Source organism: Haematobia irritans, chromosome 1 (genome assembly GCF_050003625.1).
Source record: "Haematobia irritans isolate KBUSLIRL chromosome 1, ASM5000362v1, whole genome shotgun sequence".
In the NCBI taxonomy this organism is placed as follows: Eukaryota; Metazoa; Arthropoda; class Insecta; order Diptera; family Muscidae; genus Haematobia; species Haematobia irritans.
The window spans coordinates 174,752,812-174,773,385 of NC_134397.1; the positions used below are offsets into that span (position 1 = coordinate 174,752,812).

The following is a 20,574-nucleotide window of genomic DNA, read 5'->3' on the forward strand; positions in this document are numbered from 1 at the left end:
GCTCAACTTTCGAAAAGAATGACAAAGAGGTAAAACTTAAATATGCATTATCCTTAGTAAAGGCGAAAATATCTCCATAAATTCTTGTATTTTGCATTAGCATAGACCAACACAAAGACCCAAGCCATTGTGGGTTGTGTAAAAGTTTCATGGGATCTCTTTAACACTGTTCACCACCGCACAGCCAGCACTAGCTACTTAAGAAGCCTTTGTGTGAAAAAAATGCATTTTTATTTAAAACAGCTTCATGAAACACGTAATTGAGTTTCGAGGAAAGTTTTCATCGCATTTCATGAATTAAAGCGCTAAGAAAGGGAATTCTCCGGTGAAAGCATTTCAAATTTATTTATTTACTACAAAATTATTCTATTTTTGTCGTGGGACTTTAAAAACATCAACATACACTCATAGAAAAAATCATGACCGGCGTGGACATTTCGAAACGATCCGTTCACGAAAGTGAATCAACACACATGTGCTGTCAAACTGAGAAGAAATGGGGTCAATATGACAATGGAAAAATGACACCATACGTTGCCAAAACAGCAACCAGCGTTCACGATCTGAAAACGTAATGGTTGCGAATTTATAAACAAAATTAAAAAAAAAAAAAAACAAGTAAGGAAAGTCTAAAGTCGGGCGGGGCCGACTATATTATGCCCTGCACCACTTTGTAGATCTAAATTTTCGATACCATATCCCATCCGTCAAATGTGTTGGGGGGCTATACATAAAGGTTTGTCCCAAATACATACATTTAAATATCACTCGATCTGGACTGAATTTGATAGACTTCTACAAAATCTATAGACTCAAATTTTAAGTCGGCTAATGCACTAGGGTGGAACACAATGTTAGTAAAAAAAATATGGGAAACATTTAAATCTGAAGCAATTTTAAGGAAACTTCGCTAAAGTTTATTTATGATTTATCGCTCGATATATATGTTTTAGAAGTTTAGGAAAATTAGAGTCACTTTTTCAACTTTTCGACTAAGCAGTGGCGATTTTACAAGGAAAATGTTGGTATTTTGACCATTTTTGTCGAAATCAGAAAAACATATATATGGGAGCTATATCTAAGTCTGAACCGATTTCAACCAAATTTACCACGCATAGCTATAATGCTAAATCTACTCCCTGCGCAAAATTTCAACTAAATTGGGTCAAAACTCTGGCTTCTAGGACCATATTAGTCCATATCGGGCGAAAGATATATATGGGAGCTATATCTAAATCTGAATCGATTTCAACCAAATTTGGCACGCATAGCTACAATGCTAAATCTACTCCCTGTGCAAAATTTCAACTAAATTGGGCCAAAACTCTGGCTATTAGAACCATATTAGTCCATATCGGGCGAAAGATATATATGGGAGCTATATCTAAATCTGAATCGAGTTCAACCAAATTTGGCACGGATAGATATAATGCTAAATCTACTCCCTGTGCAAAATTTTAACCAAATTGGGCCAAATCTCCGGTTTTTGGGACCATATTAGTCCATATTGGGCGAAAGATATATATGGGAGCTATATCTAAATCTGAACCGATTTCAATCAAATTTTGCACACTTGACTATACTACTAATTGTACTCCTAGTGTAAAATTTCAATCAAAGTCGGCCAAAAATCTGGTTTCTGGGGCCATATAAGTCCATATCGGGCGAAAGATATATATGGGAGCTATATCTAAATCTGAACCGATTTCAATCAAATTTTGCACACTTGACTATACGACTAAGTGTTATGTTTGTACAAAATTTCAAGCAAATCGGTGTAAAACTCTGGCTGCTGGGTCCATATTAGTGCATATCGGGCGAAAGATATATATGGGAGCTATATCTAAATCTGAACCGATTTCTTCCAAAATCAATAGGGTTCTATTCTGACCCAAATTAGGAACATGTGCCAAATTTGAAGACGATTGGACTTAAAGTGCGACCTAGACTTTAATCACAAAAATGTGTTCACAGACAGACGGACGGACGGACGGACGGACAGACGGACATGGTTATATCGACTCAGGGACCCACCCTGAGCCTTATTGCCAAAGACACCATGTGTCTATCTCGTCTCCTTCTGGGTGTTACAAACATATGCACTAACTTATCTCTTTATACCCTGCGCCACATTTCTGCTAGCGTGACTCGAACCTGTATTTTCTGCACCATATGCGTTAACAGTCGCTTTAGCACATTGCACTATCGAGGGAGTTGCCATATTAACGTCTAACGATTATTTAAAGACTTCTCATGGCCAAAGAAAAACGGATACCGTTCATGAAATCGTGAACGCCCATGGACGAAATTGTAAACATTCCGTTTTGATTTTTTGTGAATGTTTCCGTTTCATTTTGTCACTGTCCCTTCACGACTATGGAACGTAATTTTTTCTATAAGTGTACAGAAGTAAGTTCAGCGGGGCTGAATTCTAAATACCCACCATCTATGATTTGGAATCTAAATCTCGTAGATCTTTACTTCATTTTTCTAAAATCAATTTACATATTCACTGCGCTTTCTATCCCGACAAGAAGATCGGGAGGCCGATGTATACAAGGCTATATCAAACTCTTGCCAATATAAATCAAATTTGAAATATCTTTTTATGGACCCCAAAATTGTGGTGTCTATAGGTCCACGAAATAAAATCATGATATGGGTCTATATGGCTATGCCAAATCTGTTTGACAAGGGACATCTTTTTTATATCCGAATGGTGTTTCACATTACGGTGAAACAATTTAGGAAAGCTTTGAAATACTCGGAAATGTCACCAGCATTAGTGGAAGGGGATAATCCACCGCTGGAAAATTTTTTGGTATTCGGTCGAAACTGAGATTGAATCCACGACCATCTGTATGCAAGGCGAGTATGCTCTCCAGCAGCGGTGCCAACTCTGACGATTTTTCGTCATTTTGACGATTTTTGATGGTAAATTTGGCCTCTGATGATTTGACGACGATTTTAAACAACGTAACTGACGATTTTTTACTCGACACAAGTGTTTTTTTTTAACGTTTTTTATGACGATTTGACGATTTTCAAAGTGAGATAAGTTGACGATTTTCATAAGGTGTAATGTAAACAAGCTTTTTTAATCTCAAAATATGACAATTTATATGTAGCTTGCTCCCAACCCTCTCCAATGCAGAAAGAAATTTCAAAGCAATTAATTTTGTGTTTGTGTTTTGCCTCAGAATAGAACCCTAATGATTTTGGAAGGAATCGGTTCAGATTTAGATATAGCTCCCATATATATATTTCGCCCGATATGGACTTCTATGGCCCCAGAAGCCAGAGTTTTACCCTAATTTGCTTATAATTTTGCACAAGACGAACAACTATACTATTGTCAAGTGTGCCAAATTTTATTGAAATCGGTTCAGATTTATATATAGTTCCCATATATATCTATCGCGCGATATGGACTAATACGGTCCCAGAAGCCAGAGTTTTACCCCAATTTGGTTGAAATTTTGCACTAGGAGTACAATTAGTAGCGTAGTCAAGTGTGCCAAATTTTATTGAAATCGGTTCAGATTTAGATATATCTCCCATATATAGCTTTCGCCCGATTTACACTCATATTACCACAGAGGCCAATTTTTAACTCCGATTTAGTTAAAAAGGAGTAGAATTAGCATTGTAACTATGCGTGCCAAATTTGGTTGAAATCGGTTCAGATTTAGATATATCTCCCATATATATGTTTTTCCGATTTCGACAAAAATGGTCAAAATACCAAAATTTTCCTCGTAAAATCGCCACTGCTTAGTCGAAAAGTTGTAAAAATGACTCTAATTTTCCTAAACTTCTAATACATATATATAGAGCGATAAATCATAAATAAACTTTTGCGAAGTTTCCTTACAATTGCTTCAGATTTAAATGTTTCCCATATTTTTATACCCACCAACATAAAGGGTGATTTGTTAAGAGCTTGATAACTTTTTTTTTAAAAAAAACGCATAAAATTTGCAAAATCTCATCGGTTCTTTATTTGAAACGTTAGATTGGTCCATGACATTTACTTTTTGAAGATAATTTCATTTAAATGTTGACCGCGGCTGCGTCTTAGGTGGTCCATTCGGAAAGTCCAATTTTGGGCAACTTTTTCGAGCATTTCGGCCGGAATAGCCCGAATTTCTTCGGAAATGTTGTCTTCCAAAGCTGGAATAGTTGCTGGCTTATTTCTGTAGACTTTAGACTTGACGTAGCCCCACAAAAAATAGTCTAAAGGCGTCAAATCGCATGATCTTGGTGGCCAACTTACCGGTCCATTTCTTGAGATGAATTGTTCTCCGAAGTTTTCCCTCAAAATGGCCATAGAATCGCGAGCTGTGTGGCATGTAGCGCCATCTTGTTGAAACCACATGTCAACCAAGTTCAGTTCTTCCATTTTTGGCAACAAAAAGATTGTTAGCATCGAACGATAGCGATCGCCATTCACCGTAACGTTGCGTCCAACAGCATCTTTGAAAAAATACGGTCCAATGATTCCACCAGCGTACAAACCACACCAAACAGTGCATTTTTCGGGATGCATGGGCAGTTCTTGAACGGCTTCTGGTTGCTCTTCACTCCAAATGCGGCAATTTTGCTTATTTACGTAGCCATTCAACCAGAAAAGAGCCTCATCGCTGAACAAAATTTGTCGATAAAAAAGCGGATTTTCTGCCAACTTTTCTAGGGCCCATTCACTGAAAATTCGACGTTGTGGCAGATCGTTCGTCTATTCATGATGAAATGTCAAAGCATACTGAGCATCTTTCTCTTTGACACCATGTCTGAAATCCCACGTGATCTGTCAAATACTAATGCATGAAAATCCTAACCTCAAAAGAATCACCCTTTAGAATGGTGACGGGGGTATAATAACTTTGTCATTCCGTTTGTAACACATCGAAATATCGATTTCCGACTATATAAAGTATATATATTCTTGATCAGGGAGAAATTCTAAGACGATATAACAATGTCCGTCTGTCCGTCTGTCTGTCTGTCTGTTGTAATCACGCTACAGTCTACAATAATGAAGCAATCGTGCTGAAATTTTGCACAAACTCGTCTTTTGTCTGCAGGCAGGTCAAGTTCGAAGATGGGCTATACGGTCCAGGTTTTGATATAGTCCCCATATAAACCAACCTCCCGATTTGAGGTCTTGGGCTTATAGAAATCGAAGTTTTTATCCAATTTGCCTGAAATTTGAAATCTAGAGGTATTTTATGACTATAAAGAGGTGTGCCAAAAATGGTGAGTATCGGTCCATGTTTTGGTATAGCCCCCATATAGACCGATCTCCCGATTTTACTTCTTGGGCTTATAGAAACCGAAGTTTTTATCCTATTTGCCTGAAATTGGAAATCTAGAGGTATTTTCGGGTCATAAAGAGGTGTGCCGAAAACGGTAAGTATCGGTTCATATTTTAGTATAGCCCCCATCTATCTCCCGACTAAACTCCTTGGGTTTCTAGAAACCGTAGTTTTTATCTGATTTGCCTGAAATTGGAAATATTCTGGTAAAATTGTAGATATTCTGGTCCATTTGGTAATGCCTCCATATAGACCGACTTCATTTCTTGAGGGTGTAGAAGGCGCACTGATCATGAAAATTGGTTGAAACTCAATGTAAAATTTCCAGATTTCACTTCTACAGGATTAAGATTTCAAATCAAGACGTTATTTTATAATTTTCTTGCACACTTACATGAGATGTTAATGATTCCTCTAAAACTCAAACAAAAATGGTTCTGATAAATCTAGAATCTGATATAGTCCTCATAGGTGAAATCTTTAAATTTATCTTCGGGAAGTGTCCTCAAGTCCTCAAGCCCTCCTGAAATTTCAAAGGAAACCCTAATATTTGGTTCATGGTGGTGGGTATTTAAGATTCGGCCCGGCCGAACTTAGTGCTGTATATACTTGTTTTTTAATAACATTGTGTTCCACCCCAAGGCATTAGTCGACTTAGAGTTAAGTTCTATAAATTTTGTAGAACTCTAACAAATGTTGTCCATATCGGATCAGATTTAAATATATGTATATGGCAACATAAATCTTTATATATAACACCCATCACATTGTACCGATTTGATATGCTATCGAAAATGGGGATCTAAAAATGATGCAGGGTATAATATAGTCGGCCACGCCCTACTTTTGCTTTCCTTACTTGTTTTTATATGTCTTTCTGAAATTTCCCGATCAATCTAAGCATTTTGTAGTTAACGATACATTTCTTATTAGTAACGACCGTTTTCATTGTATTAGTGAACATATTTCGTTAAATTTATTCAAAATCTTTCGTTGGCTCAATTTTAATGAGATTTACTGTTTGTAAACTTTGAAATTTTGTTCAGCATATCCCATAAATATATGCCTCATGTCTTGGCTTCAAACAAATCATGCGGAACTGATGGACCAATAAAAACGAATAGATTTATAAGCTGCTTCCACATAAATATTGTATGTGTCCCATTGTATCGTTATCTTTCCACTTACCCACTCCCCATATTTAAGGCTATTAAGTATTTTGTTTCCTGAGAAATGTTGGGAAGTTATCAGGTCTAATGTTCTAAGTGTTTTCTGTTCAGTTAGAACAAATGATAGATTGGCTACTAGACCAATTACAATAATTCACTTGCAAGGACCACATAACTATGTGTATGTGTCCCTTTAATCTGCTGGTCAAAGCGTTTCCTGGACCAGTTCAAAATAATCAACGCCAGATTACAACACTTGATCTATGCTTATCCTGACAATAATTTCTCAAGAAATTAATTAGCCTTTAATAGACAGACTATGGTATGTTATAAACAGCTGGATGGTTGCCACCCTTACCACCGGGGATTGTTACACAATACCAATGAATATTTTCCCATTTTCTTTCCTTGCCTTCCTCATCATAGTCATAAATATGCCTTTGGTCATTTGTTTAGTAGGCTGTTGTTGCTGTTGTTGTTGTCCTCTTAACTGTTCCGTAAATCAAATTAATTGCTTTTTTCCATTAACAAACAACTTTGATCTTTGTTGTTGTTTTTGTTTGCGTTTTTTTTCGAAAAACTTGAATTGTCATTAAATCTCAATGAACAAACATAATTCTTGGCATATGACTACACTGAAAGAAATACACCACAGGAAAATATCTAGTTAAACTAGCCTCAGTTCCCTGTAGGGTTCGCCGTTTTTTGAATGTAGACACAAAAATACATTCCATTTGCTCATTGATCATTTTTTCTCTGAGTGTATTTATTCCTTATGTTTTGTTTTTAACTGAATTATTTCAGGCGAAACAGTCCTCGTGGCCACCACCACATTCTTTCCTTCCTCACCGCCATACATTCAGTATGCTAGCGTGTAAAACATAATTTATATTTTATTACAGTACTTAATCTTGAAAACGAAGAAGAAAATATCTCATAAACCTTATGCCCAAAAACAGGCTGAGGGGCGAAAAAAATTTAAATTTACTTAACAATGTGCTTGGTGTTACTTTGCCAATGACCACCAATGACAGTGCTAGACCGGCCCTATTTCACATATATTTCAACCAAACACCCCCACCGCTCTCCATTCATGTCTTCTTCGTGATTATCCTTAATATTCGAGAAGCGTTGGAATTTTGTCTCCTTTTACAAATTTATGAAAATTGTAAAAGTAATAAATTTCATCGATGGCAACACCATGATAATATTTATTTTAGTAAACATATACATACATAGTTGTACAATGCTCCGTCCCTATTGGAAGCAGGATCATAACCGAAGGACCAGGTTTTCAATAATTCTTACCATACACATGGACAATATGTATATGAGATCATTATTATGTACTTTACTGAGATTGTTGATGTGTAGGTATGAGAGAGCTAATGCCTGGTACTATTGAAGATGGTGGTGGTGGTGGTTCTATTGTTCACTTATTTGTTATTTATTTACATGTTTTTATTATACAAATAAAGAGGCAACATTTCCTTATCGTCGCAGAACTAGTAAACAAATCCCCCATTCCCCGAAAGTAATTCCTAACCGACTGTCGAATAAATCAGTCTCTACTGCACAGTGGAAATTTAAGAGTTCAGGAAGGGGAAAGGTGAACTTTTTCACGGTACTAGATGCTAACTTTCTGCAATGAATGCTCTAAGAAGCGAAAGTGGATCTACAAGTCTTTTGAATGGACAAAAACCTAATTGACCATAGGAGCCACCATAGTGCAATAGAAATGAAATTTTGACAAAATTTTCTATAGAAATGAATTTTGACAAAATTTTCTATAGAAATGAAATTTTGACAAACTTTTCTATAGAAATGAAATTTTGACAAAATTTCCTATAAAAATGCAATTTTGACAAAATTTCCTATAGAAATAAAATTTTGACAATATTTCCCATAGAAATCAATTTTTGACCAAATTTCCTGTAGAAATGAATTTTTGACAATATTTCCTATAACATAGAAATGATTTTTTTTGACAAAATTTCTTATAGAAATGGAATTTTGGCAAAATTTCCCAAAGAAATAAAATTTTAACAAAATTTCCTATAGAAATGAAATTTCGACAAAATTTTCTATAGAAATGAAATTTTGAAAATATGTCCTATAGAAATAAAATTTTGACAAAATTTCCTATAGAAATGAAATTTTGACAAAATTTCTTATAGAAATGGAATTTTGACAAAATTTCCTATAGAAATGAAATTTTGATAAAATTTCCTAGAAAAATGAAATTTTGACAAAATTTCCTATAGAGATAACATTTTGACAAAATTTGCTATAGAAATGAAATGTTGACCAAATTTCCTATAGAAATGTAATATTGACAAAATTTCCTATAGAAATGAAATTTTGACAAAATTTTTTATAGAAATGCAGTTTTGACAAAATTTCCTATAGAAATGAAATTTCGACAAAATTTATTATAGAAATGAAATTTTGACAAAATTTTCTATAGAAATTAAATTTTGACAAAATTTCTTAGAGAAATGAAATTTTGACGAAATTTCCTATAGAAATGAAATTTTGACAAAAATTCCTACAGAAATGAAATTTTGACAAAATTTCCTATAGAAATGAAATTTCGACAAAATTTTCTATAGAAATGAAATTTTGACAAAATCTCCTATAAAAATGAAATTTTGACAAAAATTTCTTATAGAAATGAAATTTCGACAAAATTTTCTATAGAAATGAAATTTTGACAAAATTTCCTATAGAAATGAAAATTTGACAAAATTTCATACAGAAATGAAAATTTGAAAAAATTTCCTATAGAAATGAAATTTTAACAAAATTTCCAAAAGAAATGAAATTTTGACGAAATTCCTATAGAAATAAAATTTTTACCAAATTTCCTATAGAAATAAAATTTTGAAAAAAATTCCTATAGAAATGAAATTTTTACAAAATTTCCTATAGAAATTAAATTTCGACAAAATTTTCTATAGAAATGGAATTTTGACAAAATTTCCTATAATATGAAATTTTTACAAAATTTGCTATAGAAATGATATTTCGAAAAAATTTTCTATAGAAATGAAATTTTGACCAAATTTCCTATAGAAATGAAATATTGACAAAATTTTCTGTAGAAATGAAATTTTGAAAAACTTTCTTATTGAAATGAAATTTTCTATAGAAATGAAATTTCGACAAATTTTTCTATAGAAATTAAATATTGACAAAATTTTCAATAGAAATAAAATTTTGACAAAATATTTTATAGAAATGCAATTTTGACAAAATTTCTTATAGAAACGAAATTTTGACAAAATTTTTTTATTGAAATGAAATTTTGACGAAATTTCCTATAGAAATGAAGTTTTGACAAATTTTCCATAAGAAATTAAATTTTGACAAAATTTCTTATTGAATTGAAATTTTGACGCAATTTCCTATAGAAATGAAATTTTGACAAAATTTCCAAATGAAATGAAATTTTGACGAAATTCCTATAGAAATAATATTTTTACCAAATTTCCTATAGAAATAAAATTTTGAAAAAATTTCCTATAGAAATGAATTTTTGACAAAATTTCCTATAGAAATGAATTTTTGATAAAATTTCCTATGGAAATGAAATTTTGAAAAAATTTCCTATAGAAATAAAATGTTGACCCAATTTCCTATAGAAATGAAATTTTGACGAAATTTCCTATAGAAATGAAATTTTGTCAAAATTTCCTAACGAAATGCAATTTTGACAAAATTTCTTATAGAAATGAAATTTTATTAAAATTCCATATAATATTAAACTTTTGACAAAACTCCCTATAAAATTTTGACAACATTCTATACAAAAATTAAAATCTGAGAAAAATTTCCTATAGAAATAAAATTTTGACAAAATTTCCCATAGAAATGAAATTTTGACAAAAATTCTTATGGAAATGAAATTTTGGCAAAATTTCCTATAGAAATGACATTTTGACTAAATTTCTTATAGAAATGAAATTTTGACAAAATTTCCTATAGAAATGAAATTTTATTAAAATTCCCTATAATAAAATTTTGACAAAAAATAAAATTTTAAAAAATTTCCTATCGGAATAAAATTTTGACAAAATTCTATACAAAAATTAAAATCTGAAAAAAATTTCCTATAGAAATGAAATTTTGACAAAATTTCCTATAGAAATGAAATTTTGACAAAATTTCCCATAGAAATAAAATTTTGACAAAATTTTCTATAGATATGAAATTTTGACCAAATTTCCTATAGAAATGAAAGTTTGATAGCATTTCCTATAGAAATGAAGTTTTGACAAAATTTCCCATAGAAATGAAATTTTGACAAAATTGCATATAAATGGACACAGGTTCAATCCCAGCTTCGACCAAATACCAAAAAGTTTTTCAGCTATGGATTACCCCCTTTCAGTAGCGACATTGCTGAGTGCTTCAAAGCTTCTATAAGAGGCCGTTCGGACTCGGCTATTGAGGTTAACATATAATCGGTCAGCACTCAATTATGAGAGAGATGTTCACAACAATAGACTGAATAGTCTAAGTAAGCCTTAAAGAACGGTCTACCGCTATACATAACCTTACCTGGAACTCTTTGATAAATATAGGGTGTATGATATATAATGCAACAAAGTAAACTGAAGTATTTTATTTAATTGTTTAACTTTGGCATGAATTATGCGCTTCAAACGGCCTTTGGTTCTGCGGTATTTTGGTCCATTCCCGCACATGGACTTTAGATGATCGATACTTTTGTATTTTTTCAGGGCCAAGATTACTCTCCGTAATTCCCAGGCACAAAAGTCCATCGGATTGTGATTAAGGAATTTTGGGGGCCAGTATAAATGAAAGGTGGAACAATTTTAAAGCCATGCTTTTTGACGCGTGATGAGTGTGCTGAAATTTGGTCTCCTTCCGAAACGTTTATCTGTCTAGGGATTCAATACTATCTTTAGGACATTTTTCCGTGAATATTCGATATTTATATTCACACTACGGCCTGGTTGTTATGCCGGCCAACACCATTACCATCGGCGGCGCTCGACTTCTGGTGGCCAATAAACCTGATTATTTGGTTTACTCACAAACTGCTTAACTTCGAAAGGCTGCTCTCATCGGAGGTAACCAAATTCTGTAAATCGCACGTTTTTTGTGCATCAGTAGGTTCTTGTTCCGATAGACTCACCTCCGGAATCGATCTATCCCTTGGAGTCCGTCCGTCCATGTATTTATTGTCCGCTCGTAATTATTAACCGATTTAGATGAAATTTCGTACGGGGTGTTATTTTTTTTTTTACTCGAGGACGAACACTTTTGAATTTTCCCAGCATGGTGGTGTGTATTAAAAACTTCGGCCGCCCCGTCTTTTGACCATATATACTTATTATTATTAAGATTTTCTATATAAGAGTCTAAAGGCTTAATTTCTTGGCTGGTTGGATATGATTTTCGAATAGTTCGTTGATAGTTTCTATTTAGTTGACATCTGTTACAGGATATTTTTGTTAGACACGGACATGGACATTAATACTAATGTCATAAATTAAAGATTATTTAATAGCTGCATAAATCTTTGCCACAAAGTTCTCTAACCACTGTACTATGGCGAGACAAAAATTCTTCAAAGAGGGTAGAACAAACAAATATGTTTGAGGGGATAGAGTCACACCCGCCCACACAAAACAAACCAAGGAAAGGCCAGGATAAACGTTTTCAACTCCTTTTGTTTTTTTTTTTTTTTGCTTATGTATATTTTAATGTGTTAGTGTGTAAGCATTCGCTATAAACTACACAGCCCCCTGTACCTCAGCCCGTGCAGTCAAGGTCCTAAGTAAAATAGGAAAACTAACACAAGGTGATTTATACGATATGGTTGGTCTAATGCCATATCATGAGCAACCATAAAAAATGTAAATGAACCAAAAATTTCAATAGACCCCATTAATCCTGGCTTTCATGTGTGCTAGTGTGTGTATCATGGGTGCGTGCCTTTGCCATTTGTGTGGCCATTGAAAACATTTTGTGGACTTCCTTTTTTGTGGCCAAAATATATTTCGTTTTTTGTTGTTGTTGTTTTGCTTTGTTTATTCTGTTTGTTTACTTTTTGCCTGGGAAAAGTGTTAAATGGCAAAAATGTTTCGTGTATTTTTCTATTCATTCATATGGAAAAGGAGACCAATAGACATTACTCAAAAATGTCGCTACTTGCAGACATATTTCTTCAAGTAAAAGCTCACATTAGGGTAAATGCTTTGTAATGGCATTCCATATGGTAAATTTTAGGAATTAGTTAACATAGTTGAACTAATGCTCTAAACATGCTCTTAATGTTGAAAAATGTTATTGGTTTAATAATGAAACCACAAACACACACACACACAAGAGTTTAAGGGAGTATCTGCAGCAAAATACGGGGAGAGGGTTAGAATACCATCAGGGTCCATTAACTTGAGAATCATTTGAAATGAGGGATAAATATGGGGTAATTATTTCTTAATACCCTTATCAAAGGTGTATACTAATTTTTAGATACAATACACGATGTATTAAGAGTCAATATACAGGGTAGCTGATAGGAAGTTTACACTGCATTCAACGCTGGTAAAAATTCCGTTCAAGAATTATGTTGGTCCCTTTGGAGGCATACCCTTGTCCTGTGATCGCATATTACAACTTCTTCCCACTAGAATATATTAAAATTTGTTCGAATTGGCCACTTTTGGCACGTTACACGTAAAAGCAAAGCCACGTTACACGAAAATGAATCTACAGTATTTTGATTTATTTCACACAAAGCGCCGTCTTGAGCTGGTAGACTCCTTCGATTTTTTACTATCAACTGGATTACTCACCAAAATCCTTCATTCGGAAAAATCCAACGGATTGGGATCAGTAGATTTTGGTGACCCTTTGTGCAGTAGAAATGAAGAAATCAACCTTTTTTAAGCCATTCTGGGTCCACGCGTGCGGAGAGTGATGGTGTTGAGTCCTGTTAAAATGTCCATGGTCTACGGCGGCCCATACCATACCATCGGTTGAGCTTGACTTGTGGTGGTTAATCGAAGTTGTATAGAAAAATAATTTTGACAAAATTTTATATAGAAATACAATTTTGACAAAATTTTGTATAGTAATAAAATTTGGACAAACTTTTCTATAGTAATGAAATTTTGACAAAATTTCCTACAGAGATCACATGTTAAAATATTCTATAGAAATAAAATGTTGTTGTGTTACCATGGTCTACGGCGGCCCATCATAACCATCGGCTGAGCTTGACTTGTGGTGGTTAATCGAAGGTGTACATTTTCAGCTGGCCTCTCTAGTAAGTAGTATCTATAATTCAGTTTTTTTTCCCAAAACTGACCAATCGTTTCCGCGATTTTTCTAGAAGTTCCAGAAGTCATATCGGAATAACGGTCAATATGGGGACTATACCACAATTTGGACCGAAAACCCAATACTCGGCACATTTATTTGAGGACCTGCTGCCACAGTTTGTAGAATTCTACCAAAAATAGTTTACTGTTTGGTAGATTGGAAGAAGTTTTTTTTCAATTTTCTATAGAAATAAAATTCTGACAAAATTTTCTATAGAAATAAAATTTTGAGAAAATTTTCTACAGAAATAAAATTTTGACAAAATTTTTCTATATACAGTTTTGACAAAATTTTCTATAGAAATACAATTTTGACAAAATTTTCTATAGAAATAAAATGGTGACAAAATTTTCTATAGTAATAAAATTTTGACAAAATTTCCAACAGAAATCAAAAGTTAACAAAATATTCTATAGAAATAAAATTTTGACAAAATTTTATATAGAAATACAATTTTGACAAAATTTTGTGTAGTAATAAAATTTGGACAAAATTTTCTATAGTAATAAAATTTTGACAAAATTACCTACAGAGATCAAATGTTAACAAAATATTCTATAGAAGTAAAATGTATATACCATAACCATCGGCTGAGCTTGACTTGTGGTGGTTAATCGAAGGTGTAAGTCAGCTGATCTCTCTGGCAAGTAGTATCTATAATTCAGTTTGTACCCAAAACTGACCAATCGTTTCCGTGATTTTTCTAGAAGTTCCAGAAGTCAAATCGGAATAACGGTCAATATGGGGACTATGCCACAATTTGGACCGATACACCCCATACTCGACACATCTATTTGAGGACCCGCTGACACAGTTTGTAGAATTCTACCAAAAATTGTTTACTGTTTGGTAGATTGGAAGAAGTTTTCTTCAATTTTCTATATTAATAAAATTTTAACAAAATTTTCTATAGAAGTAAAATTTTGACAAAATTGTCTATAGAAATAAAATTTTGAAAAAATTTTCTATAGAAATACAATTTTAACAAAATTTCCTATAGATATAAAATGTTGACAAAATTTTCTATAGAATTAAATTTTGGTAAAATATTATACAGAAATAAAATTTTGACAACATTTTCTAAAGAAATGATTTTTTTTTTGACAAAATTTTCTATAGAAATAAAATGTTGACAAAATTTTCTATAAAAATAAAATTTTGTATAAAAATAAAATTAAAAAAAATCTATAGAAATAAAATTTATACAAATCCTTCTATAGAAATAAAATGTTGACAAATATTTCTATAGAAATAACATTTTCTAAAAAAATAAAATTTAAAAAATAATTCTATATGCTCAAAAAATAGTTTACTTCGATCCAAAGATTTTGACCTTCCTTTAAGGATTTTGGTATTGATTCCGAGACAAAAATGCAGGTTCGTGAAAATAAGGAAATTTTCTATAGAAATAAAATTTTCTATAGAAATAACATGTTGACACAATTTTCCATAGCAGTAAAATGTTGACAAAATTTTCTATAAAAATAAAATTTTGACAAAATTTTCTATAGAGGTAAAATGTATACAAATATTTTTATAGAAATAAAATTTTGACAAAATTTTCTATAGAAATAAATTTTTAAATTTTCTATAGAAATAAATAAAATTTTGACAAAATTTTCTATAGAAATAAATTTTTAACAAAATTTTCTATAGAAATAAAATTTTGACAAAATTTTTTATAGAAATAAAATTTTTAAAAAATTTTCTGTAGAAATAAAATTTTGACAAAATTTTCTATAGAAATAAAATTTTGACAAAATTTTCTTTAGAAATAAAATATTGACAAAATTTTCTTTAAAAATAAAATATTGACAAAATTTTCTTTAGAAATAAAATATTGACAAAATTTTCTATAGGAATTCAATTTTGACAACATTTTCTAAAGAAATAAAATTTTGACAAAATTTTGTATTGAATCGGATAAAAATTGCGGTATCTAGATGCTCAAGACCCTATATCGGGGGGGGGTCAGTTTATACGGGGGCCGTACTTGACCTGCCTGCAGACAAAAGTCTGAGTCTACTCAAAATTTCAGCACAATAGTTGCATTATTGAAGGCTGATTACAAAAGACAGACATACCGTCATCATTATATAGCTTTTATAGTCTATAATCGATATTTATATGTGTTACAAATTGAATCACAAGCTTATTATACCCCTATTATCATTCCATGGTGGTGGATATGGAAACTTTGGCGCCACGCTGTAGAGTTCATTCTTACTGATGACAATGTACGAATTTTTTTTTTCTGATTAATTAGCATTGAACTTATTCGTGCGGTCATTGAAATTTAGTATATAAAAGTTTTGAGACATTCTTGGCATTAGTAAAGTTTCATTGTGTTAGAAATTAAAAAAAAATTAAAAATAAATTAAAACAAAATTAATTTATTCCAATAAACATAACTTAGTTTTGGGATCCCTTTAACAATGTACTTTTCCCCAGTTCAGGATAATGCATGTCTATTTTGTTTTTTTTTTTTTTTTGGATTGTAACTTACATCTACCATACTTACCAATACCGGATGAAGATCGACACCATACATATCATGCCATTTTACTTTATCCAAATAATTGAGCTCAGCAGCAGCTGGTGACATACCCTTCAACTGCTGATGTAATTCTGAGACTCGATTTTCCAATTCACTACTTTGATTTGGTAGTAAACGAAATTCGGATACATAACCTTTGGAATGGCGTCTTTGGTCATAATCACCCAGTTCAGCTGCAATGGAAATGAGAAGAGAATTTACACAATAAAGTAAATATTGAGAATTTAAGTGACCACCGTATGATAAGGATGTCATATGAAGGTATCTGATAGCTAAATTAAATATATATTTAAAATAGATATTTAAACAAGCATACTCTGAAAAAATATGGTCGTCAGAATACAAACAAAATAGCACCTATATTTTTTCCATTTAAAATTTTAATGGAATTTTAAAAAATTTTCTAAATAAATAATTAATTGATTCAACAAATTCCTCTCTTCTGTGAATCTGAATCAATACCAAAATAATAATTGACAAGACCAAACGGGACAATCACTTTTTTTCAGTGTATGTTATGCTTCATTCGACTTACATTGCACCACAAATGCTCCCAATTCAGCTGCCAGCTCAAAGGCCACTGGTAATCTTCCTTGTAGCACATCTTGTTTAACTTGAAGGAATAATTGATACCTGTAAATAAGATATAAATAAACAAGGACATACACATTAGTATCAGGGTAAGTGGAATGTATGGTTAGTAGTTTCAAATAAGTAATTAAATAAAAATAAATATACACGAAGTAGGAAAAATGAATGCGGTAAAGTAGTTGCCCAGCAAACAATTTGGGAGTGTGTCAAAAGAAAATAAAAAAACTAATTGGTTTTTATACCCTACGGAGATCAAAGTGAAACTTCTCAAACTTGGACACTCTGAAAACCGGCTACCTCCCAAAAGTGGACAGTTGTCTGGGGACGTTCACATTAAAATTAACCTCTCATACCTGAATACCTCACAAATGAGGACAAAATTTAGACGACCGTGGGTGTACACTTTTTATAGGTTTCATTGTATAAAATAATCTATAGATGTCCATTTGTCTATTATAGTCATACATCCAACAGTTCTTACAAAGAGTTCTCGACCGGATCAATTTAAACATGGATTTTCTTTGAATATTTTTGACTCGTTACGAAATGTGCAAAATATTGTAAAGATCGTCTTTTTATACCATCCACCATAGGATGGGGGTATATTAACTTTGTCATTCCGTTTGTAACATATCGAAATATTGCTCTAAGACCCCATAAAGTATATATATTCTGGGTCGTGGTGAAATTCTGAGTCGATCTGAGCATGTCCGTTCGTCCGTCCGTCCGTCTGTTGAAATCACGCTAACTTCCGAACTAAACGAGCTATCAACTTGAAACTTGGCACAAGTAGTTGTTATTGATGTAGGTCGGACGGTATTGCAAATGGGCCATATCGGTCCACTTTTACGTATAGCCCCCATATAAACGGACCCCCAAATTTGTCTTGCGATTGCTCTAAGAGAAGCAAATTTCATCCGATCCGGCTGAAATTTGGTACATGGTGTTAGTATATGGTCTCTAACAAACATGCAAAAATTTGTCCATATCGGTCCATAGTTATATATAGCCCCCCATATAAACCAATCCCCAGATTTGGCTTGCGGATCCTCTAAGAGAAGCAAATTTCATCCGATCCAGCTGAAATTTGGTACATGGTCTCTAACAACCATGCAAAAATTAGTCCATATCGGTCCATAATTATATATATTGCAAATTTCATCCGATCGGGCTGAAATTTGGTACATATATATATTCTGGGTCGTGGTAAAATTCTGCGTCGATTTAAGCATGCCCGTCTGTCTGTTGAAATCACGCTAACTTCCGAACGAAGTAAGCTATCGAATTAAAACTTGGCACAAGTAGTTGTTATTGATGTAGGTCGGATGGTATTGCAAATGGGCCATATCGGTTCACTTTTACGTATAGCCCCCATATAAACGAACCCCCAGATTTGCCTTGCGGAGCCTCTAAGAGAAGCAAATTTCATTCGATCTGACTGAAATTTGGTAGATGGTGTTAGTATATGGTCTCTAACAAACATGCAAAAATTGGTCCATATTGGCCCATAAAATTCATATAGCCCCCATATAAACCAATCCTCAGATTTGGCTTGCAGATCCTCTAAGAGAAGCAAATTTCATCCGATCCAGCCGATATTTGGTATATGGTCTCTAACAACCATGCAAAAATTGGTCCACATCGGTCCATAGTTATATATAGCCCCCATATAAACCGATCCCCAGATTTGTCTTGCGGAGTCTCTAAGAGAAGCAAATTTCATCCGATCCGGTTGAAATTTTGTACGTGGTGTTAGTATATGGTCTCTAACAACTGTGCAAAAATTAGTCCACATCGGTCCATAATTATGTATAGCCCCCATATAAACCAATCCCCAGATTTGAACTCCGGAAGAGCAAAATCCATTTGGAAGAGCAAAATCCATGATGTTAGTATATGATCTCTAACAACCAAGCAAAAATTGGTCCATATCGGTTCATAATTAAATATAGACCCCATATAAACCGATCCCCAGATTTGACCTCCAGATCCTCTTGAGGGAACAAAATTCATCCGATCCGGTTGAAATTTCGTACATTTCGGTAGTATATGGCCGATAACTACCATGCCAAAATTGGCCCGCATCGATCTATATTATATATAGCCCCTAAATAAACCGATCCTCAATCACAGAAAAATCACGATTGCCACTCGAGCCAAAAATAATCTACCAAAATGTTATTGTGATAGAAATTTTTGTCAAAATTTTATATATCTATAGAAAAATTTGTCAAAATTTTATTTCTATAGAAATTTTTTTCAAGATTTTATTTTTTTAAGAAATTTTGTCAAAATATAATTTTTATACAAAATTTTTTCGAACATTTATTTCTATAGAAAATTTTGTCAGAATTTTATTTCTGTAGAAAATTTTGTCAAAATGTTATTTCTATAGCAAATTTATGAAGCATTTCATAGTTGGAGAGGAATATTTTGCAAAATCTTCCAATACATCAAGAATTCTACCAATCTACCAAACAGTAAAAAATCTGCCAATTTGCCATCGGCCGTACCCCAAGTAATTCAATTGTGGATGACCGTCTTTGGTAGAGGTTTCTACGCAATCCACACTGAAAAAAATATTGACGTGATATTAAAGATTACGCAACCTCAATTTTGGGATTCGCAATTTACATACTATTAAGGACAAATTTCTTTAATATAATTACATTTTAATAAAAGAAAGTTTATAATCTTTGCATCAAATTTTTTTTTTCATTAAATATAGGACACACAATTTTTATGTTAGCCTGATATCAATGCAGGCTGGTTCAATGTCCAAATCATTTAAACTAGAAGTTATTACAATATTTATTCGAGCTTATTGGACAGGAAGATTAAGGGAATTGACATCATTAAGTTACTGAAAAGAAAATGCCAGATACCCATCTCGCAAGCCCGACTATACATATATGTTTCAGTGTTGGCCACTACACATTTCCATAGTCTTTAGCGAGATCTGGCCGGGTGAGATGATCCAATTTGGTTCTTTTATGTTAATTTCTTATGAAATTTACATACGAGAATTATTTTTCCCAAACTCAACCATTTTTCACCCGCACTGTGCATCATCTTTTCGTATAACTTTACAATCCCTTAATCTTATTTTTAGATTTCGATTTGTTACTACACTAATGTACCAACAAATCGAAATCTATTTTTAAAGACATTGCTGAATTCACCTGATTGGCGAACGATCACACAATGTCTCGTTTCTAGTCAACAACAATTACTGTGATAACTATATGAAACTGGTTTCTAAGGACACAACAACAATTCTAACGACAATATTAGTAATGTTTTTTCCTTATTTACGACGGGCTCCTCGTAGCTTACTATTTTTATGTTAGCCTTTTTGAAAATTTGTGTGCCTTCGTTTATTTTTAAGCTGGCATGAAAATTCGATAAATGAGATCTGTATCCTAATTTTAATTTTATAGATTCTAGATTTAAACCCAGATAGGTCGCAAAAAGATTTCCTTATTTTAAAGTACCCCCATCTTTGGCTCGGAATCAATATCAAAATCCTTAAAAGAAAGTCAAAATCTTTGGATCCAAGTAAACTTTTTTTTTTTGAGTGCAT

At 32.7% G+C, this 20,574-nt stretch overlaps 1 protein-coding gene across 1 annotated transcript in view; it reads right to left on the reverse strand.

Moving 5' to 3' along the window:
* Positions 1-20,574, reverse strand: part of LOC142233256 (uncharacterized) — a 91,957-nt gene that overhangs the window by 32,908 nt on the left and 38,475 nt on the right. Inside the window, exons 6-7 of the mRNA XM_075304108.1 lie at positions 16,936-17,033; positions 16,365-16,573 (exon numbers count right to left, since the gene is read on the reverse strand). Coding sequence (XP_075160223.1) covers positions 16,365-16,573; positions 16,936-17,033 — 307 coding nt within the window. The remainder of the gene's footprint in view (positions 1-16,364; positions 16,574-16,935; positions 17,034-20,574) is intronic.